Below are 9524 nucleotides of genomic sequence, written 5' to 3'. Positions count from 1 at the left end.
TCCCTTGAAATGTAATGAAAATGGATTTTCTTGTCAGCGCTGAACAGCCTACATGTAGGCAGGATCAAGTATTTGAGAAGGGCTCTTGATTGTCGTGAGATCATTCGTCGTCTGTCCAGTGGCTGCAATTGGTCGCATGAACGTTTTTTTTCCCGAAGACTCAAGACTAAAGGATGAAATGAGGTGCAGAGCTGAAGAGCTAAAGGAATGGGCGAGTAAGGACAGACGAAACACGCACACGGAGAGCGCTGTGATCTGACTGACTCTACGAGAAGATACGAGTGAAGTCTGATCATCACAAGACGCGGGAATTTGGATCACATTTAGATCAAGAGGATTTCACTGAAGCGAATGGTGTGAAAGGTAAGACTGCTATATGATTTAATCTTTCATACTCTCGCTTAACTCCATTATCTCATCTGCGTTTTATTAAAACAACACTGGGAGAATTAATCAAGAAAGAGCGTCAAAAAGACGAAAATATTTGCGACATTTTTTTCACTATTTTGCCACTTTACTTTGTATTGTTAAGCATTTGCTTGAATGTGTCTTAAAGTATAATTTTGGGGAAATTTATTTTTGTTCTATTCATTCATTACACCCCATATAGTCTACTTTAAAGTGGTTTGAGGCACATATATCCTATATTTTATATTATATGTATATTTGCTCGTAAAATATTTCCTCAACTAACGTAAACAGAAGCACACAGAACTTAGTTTAGCCTATATACATTTCTAGTTCCATATAAGTTTTGTAGCCTATTATTATTGTTATTATTATCTATAAAAATCTAGGGATGTCCCAAACACCTCCGATGCTCAAAGAATATACTTGATGTATCCTACATCTATTTTTAAATTTAGCGCGTTTCATCTTTACTGTGTTGTTGAGAATAGAAATGAAGCCAAGGTGAGCGCTTGATGTTTATTTCAGGATTCAGGATTCAGTAGCAGGTGAAACAGAGAGAGAGAGAGAGAGAGAGAGAGAGAGAGGGGGACAAAGACACACATGCAAGGGAATTTATCAATGCATTGGGCTCTACTTTTAGTACAAATATTTGACTGAAATGCTCAGTTCCTTAATAGCATGCCTTTTATCTAATTTTACAGAATAAAAAACATCCTTAAAGGCAAATTACCAGTTAAATGCTGTGATGGACAACCATGTGCAATCCAAACAAGCTTTAATTTAAATAATGTCCATTTGAAACAGCATATCATGCACTAGAGCATATTGTATTGTTTCCAACAAAAAAAAAATTAAAAAAATCCCAAACATATTAGTTATAAAAGAATATGCCGTCTGTGTCACAACAGCTGAGGAAAACTGACTTAGTGAACTACATACCATAGACTGCAGCTAACCAGCATAATCTCTTGACCCTAATTTAGACCAGTGTTTAAGTTAAGTGGGGGTGCCCTCTTGAACAAGCCTGGGCGGCTTCCTCTCTAAACACACGTCAGCCTTCTTATCCGACATGAATGACAGGAGCTGTAGTGTCCTGCTTGTTCTCAGGAACAACAATGGTCCTCAGGAAGCACTTCTCATTGGCTGTCCATCAAAACTCAACAAAGTCTTTACTGTTCTTGACCCGCAGAGACATCCCACCCTCCCTGTGTTTCAGAAATCCCCCTGAGGCTACACGGCTTCAGTGAATTCCTCCACTCACTTGCTGTTTCTGTCTCTCTGTAGGTTCAGGGCAAGCATCACTCACACAGCTATAAGGATGCAGGTGTCGGGATCGAGGATTAAGCTGTGGTGTCCGCTTATCTTGCTGGCACTGATTCAGTTTTTCGCCCCTGTTTCTGCTCAAGGTAATTGCTGTCTTCATGGTTCTGAATTGCCATTTTGCTCTGGTGTATTGGCTTTTGTGTCATTGTGTAAAATATGAGATGTTGTCCTTATCATTCAGTGTAAAATTTTGAAGGCAAATGGTTACATCTGATTGTGATTTGAAAAAAAAGAAAGAAACATTTGACCCTTTGTGCACTTTCACATCTCCTAAGAGGACTCATTTCAGTATAATGCCTCTCAGTAAGAAGGTAAAAAGGGCTAAAGTGAGTCTTGAGGGTTTTAGATAGGATAGAGATGTGGAAAAGCATTTAGTCTAACATCAGAGGGGACCACAATGATAATATCCCTCAAGGCAGCTTAAAGGCTTAATTGGTTGCTCTGTTTGGAAGTAGTTTCACATTCCTCCCGGGCCCTGGAGTGAAAGGTGGAGTCTGGATCATCATCTGGAGTGGGAGTTACTGTTCGAAAGATAAAGTTTGGATTACTCTCTGAATTTTTTTTTCACTCTTCTTCCCAGACCAGCACTTGTGTGATGGGCAGGTGTAGTTTTTAAATTTATGCTGCCTAGACAGGTTATTTTCATCCCTAAAATCACTGAAAGCTGTTGTTGCGATTTTAAACTGCTCAGTGGTGCAGCTGAATATGAAAAAACAAACCAAAGACGACTTTTAGTTAAAGGAATATTCTAGGTTTAATACCAGATAAGATGAATCAACAGCACTTGTTTCATAATGCTTATGATTACCACAAAAAATGAATTTCTACTTGTCACTCCTTATAAAAAAGCAAAAATCTGAGTTGACGCACTAGAACAAACCTCTTCCGAAAGCTTAAACGTACCGCATAACACAGGAGAATGAACCTCATTGGTTACGCAGCACGTTTGAGCTTCACTAACATTTATTACTGATTAATAATAACTTATTTTTGTGTGGTTCCTTCACAATCCTATTGCCTCAAAACACGTAATTCAGGGGACCTGTTACCACAGCTTAAATAAATGTGTGGTTGCAAGTTAAAAATTCTAATTTATTGTTTTAAATAAACCTTTTAAGTTGCAAACATTATTTTGTAGAGTTCTGTTGACATAATAATGTTGATCATTACATCAACTTAATATCGTCTGTAATTTAAACTCAATTTTCTGCATTAATTGGCTTTTTTAAAAGAAAAAAAAATAGGTTGTAGTAACTTAATGAAATCTTGCTAACTTCGGAAACTAGGCTGTGGATTTCTAGTTTCCTGCATGCTTTGCATAGGACTGGAGAATAAATGTTGAAATTAAGTGTTAATTTATTTGTTTTTAGTGAAGGGAAAGACCTGCTAGTGTTTAATGCTGTTATGTTTGACATTTAAAGTTTCTGTGTTGAAGTTTTTGTGGTTACTATTGTGCTGAAGAGCAGATACATGAAGGTAAACACTACATTGACTCTATAAGCAATGACTACGCTAATACCAGTGACAAGTAATATCTTACTTGTTCATTAAATATACATGTTAAATAAGTTATGTTAGCATGTGCTATGATAGCTGTTGATTTGAATTGAAATAGATGAGATTATTTGGTTCTGGGGCTAAACTCTGGTTTGAGTAAACACCTTAAAAATGTGTTAATGCTACAAATTATTAAGTTCCTCTAACTCAATGTAGCTTGTTGGTTGAATGTAAATTCGTAAAAGTAAAGTTGTCATAACTCAAAATTGATGCAAACTGTTGCATTTTTTGGTTGTTGAGCCAACACATTATTTTTTAGATTGCAGTGCATGATTTGTAAACTAAAACATTTGGACATTTGCATCACATAACCATCTCCATATGCATGGCTGTTCTGACATAGTAAACTTGCTCGGTAGCTTACCTGGTACAGCAAATAGATTTTATCTCATGTTTACATTATCAGATAGGTTTAGGGTAGTCTCGTGTAGCCAGACCTTCAGACTGATGGCAGAAGGTCTGGACTCCATAGCAGCTTTCATTGGCCAAGGACCACCCAGAGGCTGTCTGACTGACATGTAAAGCAACCAATCACAGTTCAGCGTCATGTTTAGGGGCGTGAAAATGTAAAGTCGGTGTGCATACAATAACGGACCGGTGTGTAAAACTCTTGGAGGTATTTTAAAGAGTCTATTCTGTGAACTTCACATACTTCACATACATGTGAAAATCCAATCTCGGAAGTCCTGTTGAATTCAACCAATCAGATGATGACTTTGAAACTCCTGTATTGTTTCCAGTTTTGTGTTCCATATGTATCAGACGTTCAGCCAATGGTCTGTGGGCGTGAAGTCTGAACCTGAGACTAGGTTTAGGGTAGAGTTTAGTATAGGTGGTACATTATTATCAAACGCAATAAAGCATTAACCTTTTAGTGCCCCTCACTGAACATTTCATTTCAAAACATTTAAAAAAACCGTTGCCACATTTATGTGAAATAATTTTTTGTGCTTATCAACAATATGCCACAAATCAACTGAGCTTAATTTAGCTGCCATATTCCTTTAACATGACACAGATGTATAGAAAGCATTTGTGTTTGTGGGTACTTGAAGCGTTGGAGTGAAAATGCCTGCAATTGCTGACAATGCCCTGCTGAGAATGAATGGGCAGAAGCAGACAGTGATACAAAAGCATTTTGAAGCGGTATGATGAGAGTGTTTTGGAAGGGTCTTTTATTGTGATGAAGGAAAAATGAAACAAAAGAACTGAAGGTCAATCTTAAACAGGCTGTCTGAAATCCTGACAAAACTCTCCAGCAGACAAATGCACAAAAACAAAAAAACTAACAAACACATTCACAGTTTTAAAGTTGTTTGAATTTACATGGGTAGTACATCTCATTACAAAACATTTAATTAAGCTTTTTGTAATGTATTTTTACACATTGAGAAGTGGGAAATTTAGCCAAGTTTCCCTGATTTTCATTTGTTCCTGCTGCTAAGATCTGTGGAAATTTACATCACATCCAGCAGACTTAGACGATTGTAAAGTGCAGAATGTTTTTGACTGCACCCGCTAAGTAAAGTAGGCATTAATATTTTAATTCCCTCAACAGCATTTTTTGAATTTGTTCAAAACAAGTGCGGAGCCCTCTGACAGGTGAGTAATTGGAAGCATGATGATAAAAGGACGCAGTGGATTTTGGAGTAAAAACTATGTGAGTGTCTCCAAAAGGATGAAAGATAACCACATCAAAGACCTGCGGATTTGTAGGTGCGCGTTCCTAATATACAGACAGATATAGGACCTCCTGATCGCATTTCTCCCGTTTCAAGTTACAAGTCAGCACTTGTCACCCTTAAACTACCATGGCCATTGTTCTCCCCCCCCCCCCGCCCCAATCTCTACAGGATTCTGTTTGGCAGAACCTTTAATCACCTAAAGCCAGGAGACGTGGATACCTGGGTTTGCTAAGACAGTTTTCCAAGGAATATTCTCCGAAACTGTCATGATACTGCTCCCAGAAATCTGTTTTTTTTTTTTTTCACGCGATGAATGTATTATGTTCTTCATTATTCATGGCTCGTGAGCAGAGTTTTAGCATCTCAACATTGTTGGATTTACTTTCCGAATTGTAACTTGCATACATTTTTCATATCTCTTGGTGTGCAGTACTGAGCTGGCACAACAACTCGCTTTCCCCCTCTATATTTGTACCAGGGTGGTTACTTTATACATAGATGATCCGTCGTGAAAATGTTCCAAATTCTCTAGATGGCTGGATCTATATCAGCACTCATCTCATCCCACTCACATGAATGAATAAGAATTATTACTGTCACTTTCCATAGCACTGACACTTGGGTGTCCCATGACTTTTTTAAAGCACATATGTACCATTTTTAGAATAATTTTAATTAAAAAAAATATCAAACTAATATTTTTCTTTAATTTCTGGGAAATATAAGTTTATTTGATCCCAAACCATGTAAACCCTAATAGGGGCTTTCGCACCAAATAGTTCTAGAAACTCAATTATAGGAATTAGCCACTAGGATAGTTCCCAGAGAACTAATTTCTCCCCCGGGCCATGTTCCTGGTTGCATTCGCACCGGAAATAGGAACTCTGCAGCGGCCGACAGCGGCATCTTTTCAGCACTGCATTTACAAACGCTGAAAACCGGTGGATGGAGGATGCCGTGATCGGAGCTGTGTTTGTTGTGTGTCGTGGGTTTTGTGATAACAGAGATGGAATGTAAATGCATAATTTACGTGAGTGAAAGAGCAAAAAGTGGGGCTAAGAGACAAAATCTCCTATGAGAACTTTCAGTATTACGTATCATCGAGGCGGAGAAAAGAACGCAAATCTGCAGACAACAGGTAAATGCCGTTATTGCCGTTTTCCATGTTCGTGAAGTAAATATGTTTACATGGCTTTTTAAAAATGCCGGGTGCCGGTGTTTGACATGCGTTTGACCAATCAATGTACACTTACGTCACTGATAGTTCCTATAGTTCTGGTTTAGACCCTACTCTGGAGTAGGAGCTAATTTAGTTCCCCCAAAAGGAGTTCCTAGAACTAAAATCGTTCCTAGTTCCTGCGGTGCAAACACGGCAAAATCCAGGTACTTCAGCCAGTAGTTCTAGGAACTATGAAAAGGTTCCTCCGGTGCGAAAGCCCCTAATGAGTGACCGCTTCATTTACGCTAAACGTTTTAAACCCTTATACTTCCGATCCTTTTTTCTGCTGGGTAGTTTCCACTTTAGAAAGACAGAAGCATTGATATGTGTTTCTATATATGCTGATTGATGGAAATGAGTCGTAGTTCCCCAAAGACACATATTTGGACTGATTGTGGTGTGGGCGTCCATGAGAAGATGCTCACTTCACAGGAAACCCAGCAGTGTTCCGTCCCTCAGGTTGGTGTGCCGAGATCAGTTTTATGTCTTTTCTCTGTCTCCTAAATGCCCTGTTTCCAATAGTATTGACCTCTGGGTTTCATTTTCCTTATCTGCTTGTGCTGAGATGGTTTCTTCATACATAATTTATGTAGCACTTTGGTTTCTTTCTCTGGGCAGAATTGTTGCATGTGAGCTATATAAGAACAGAGAAACATTGATTAATCAATGTTTCATTACCTTACATGTGGGATGTGTGATGTTTGGGTGTGGTGATTTCTCATAGGGCTAACACACAGTTTTAACAACTGATTATGGCTCAGAAGGGTTATTTTTATGCTGTATAAAATTTTTAGGATTGAATTATTAAAGATGACCCTTAATCAGTTGTTTATGGCTATAGACACTCATAAACTGAAGTAATATGCTTTGTTGAACTGTTTAATACTTGTCTTCCTCTTGAATCTCATTGGTATTTAGGATGCTTTAGATAACAGCAGAAAGCTATGCTTCTGACCTTTAAAAGTCACATTCTCCTCTCAATAACCATCTTGTCATTTTAAATGAGACAATAACTCTCCGTTCCTGATTTTATGTGCATTTTGTCAGATATACAGTAAAATAATATAAAGTCACAGATTAATATAAACCTTACAAAAGAGTGAGAATATGACTTGAAACATACCTTTCATTAGATTTGTATGCAATTACCAAAAAATATTTTAGTTTTTTTTTGTCATAATATGCACATTTTTATTTAATAATTCCATTTTTTCCTTTGTAGTTCCAGTTCCAAGAAGACTTCGATTTAAAGTTCTGAGTGCAGGCAAGCTACTTGTCTCATGGAAAGAACCAAAAGGAGAATATGATGGCTACAAATTTATATATAATACTGAACCAGGTAAGAAGAAATGTGGTCAGACAATATTAATGAATGTAGTGGTACTGTATTGTTTACACAGTTACTAAATCCAGTATTAACAAAATACAGTTTCTTTTTTAGTTCTTTTGAGCCACAGTTGTTTCTCTAAATGCATGCAAATGTAGTGTCAGGCTTTCTTCACTTCCCTCTGTGAGCTTCAACAGATGTATTTGTTAACCTTGCCAGATCTGAAGGACTCTTTGTTTCTTCACATATTTGACAATAGTCCTTGTCTGGGACTTTGATATGGCTCCTGATAACACATAAACAGCCAAGGTCACTCTTTGGTTTTATGTCGACCAGGTGCACTAGCCATCAGTTCTGTAAACTTGCCCCTTTGTTAAACACTCACAACCCCCTTTTCTGGGCAACAATGAACCATGTCTAAACTCGTTGTTTCTTAGAGCACATTCCAGAACTCTGTGTGTATTAGGCCTGGGTCCATAGATATTCATCAGCCAGTTAGACACTCCCAACAGATGGGAAAAGCTCTCGTTTCAATTATAGCAGCCCATTTGCTGTGTTTTTATGTGCAAAGTGGCATTAATGGGCATGGCAATTCTCTCTATTGGACAGAATTGAGATATTAAAGTGATGGAAAAAGGCCCAATGAGGACAGGTGATACTTTTGCATCAGAGCGGGTCAATGCGACTCTGTTGTGATTGAGATGAGGAATGTCTGGCTGCAGTGTCTGCCCTACTTGGTCAAAATCATGGAGGTCAGACGGAGGTTACTGTCAGATCCAGCTGCTTTTTACAGTATCTGATGTCAGCTGTGCGAAGGTCCAAATCCCACAACAAAATTGGCATCCTGTAGCAGGGATCCAAACCAAAAAAAATAGCAAGGGTGCCGTTGGCTTCTAAAATTATTTTCTTTTAGTTGAGAAATTATAGAATGTATTCAAAAATACATAACACTGAAGCTGATAAAGTTTAGGAAGCACCACAACTAAAAAGCCTTGTCATTCACTTGTCCAAATAAAAAAGTTGCTTGTCTGGAAAAAATAGGATTTTTGTATTGTAAATATAATTTACTAAAGCAATATTCTTATCAGTGTTCACTCAGCTTTGACATTTAAATCTGCGTATTTGTGGTATTTACCCTGAGGGCATTTTTTTTTTACCTTTATAAAGGGCTTTTCCTCCTAATCTTATTAAATGCTTCATCTTTCATTTTAAATTCTTAAATTAGATCAATAAATGCAATTAGAATAATAAGATACTATAGGGCTATACAGTCAAATTAAATAATTTACACTGGAAAATTACAACTGCATGAAATAATGTTATGAGATTGTTTTAATTTTTTTTAATATACAAATAAGAAATGTTGGAAAGAATGATTACTTTTAAACATGAAACTAAACCGCCAGTAGGTGGCGGCAGGTGACCGTGTTAATGAGGGAGTAATTGAGTCATTCATTGAAACGATTCGTTCGAACGGATGATTCATTCAATAATGACGCAGTTGTTTATGAATAGGTCATTGATTCTTTGACTCAACCGATTCGTTCAAAATTCTGAATCATTCAGTAATGAAAGAAAAGACGATTGTGTTGTTCTGCTGTGATCTTTGTTTGGAACTATTTTCGCCGCTGAAACAGAACAAAAACAGTCACTATTGCGTCTAAAATGTAAGTGATTTAATTTTAACTACTTTTTACAGTTCATTGACCTGTTGTATGAAATCAGTGTTACATTTTCAATCTTGATGCTTTATTCAGGATATTCAGGAAAACTGTACTCTTGGTCCTGTAATGTAACTTAACTTTATCATGTTTTAAATATAAAAACTTAAGTGTTAATGTCGAGTCGTGTGTAACGGTTCTTTTCATCTTCTCTCTTCAGCTCTTTATATTTTGCGCGCTAGCTCCCTGTCACGTGACAACGGAGCACAGTGAAAGGGAGTGATTGATGGCTAATATTAACCAACCTAAAATCTGCTTTAAACTTAAGAACATATAGATGA

At 37.3% G+C, this 9524-nt stretch overlaps 1 protein-coding gene across 7 annotated transcripts in view; it reads left to right on the top strand.

The window, feature by feature from the left end:
* Window positions 1–9524, top strand: part of col14a1a (collagen, type XIV, alpha 1a) — a 155313-nt gene continuing 145789 nt past the window's right edge. For 2 of the 7 annotated variants that reach the window (XM_051866489.1, XM_051866490.1), the window contains exons 1-3: window positions 1–363; window positions 1696–1817; window positions 7418–7534. In XM_051866489.1, coding sequence (XP_051722449.1) covers window positions 1730–1817; window positions 7418–7534 — 205 coding nt within the window. In that variant the 5' untranslated portion in view covers window positions 1–363; window positions 1696–1729. The remainder of the gene's footprint in view (window positions 364–1695; window positions 1818–7417; window positions 7535–9524) is intronic. The other 5 variants (XM_051866485.1, XM_051866486.1, XM_051866488.1 and 2 more) reach the window with 5 other exon arrangements.

The sequence above is a fragment of the Ctenopharyngodon idella genome, chromosome 16, assembly GCF_019924925.1.
Source record: "Ctenopharyngodon idella isolate HZGC_01 chromosome 16, HZGC01, whole genome shotgun sequence".
Taxonomy (NCBI): domain Eukaryota; kingdom Metazoa; phylum Chordata; class Actinopteri; order Cypriniformes; family Xenocyprididae; genus Ctenopharyngodon; species Ctenopharyngodon idella.
The sequence above is the reverse complement of the archived record's forward strand: the minus strand, read 5'-3'. Positions and strand labels throughout refer to the sequence as shown.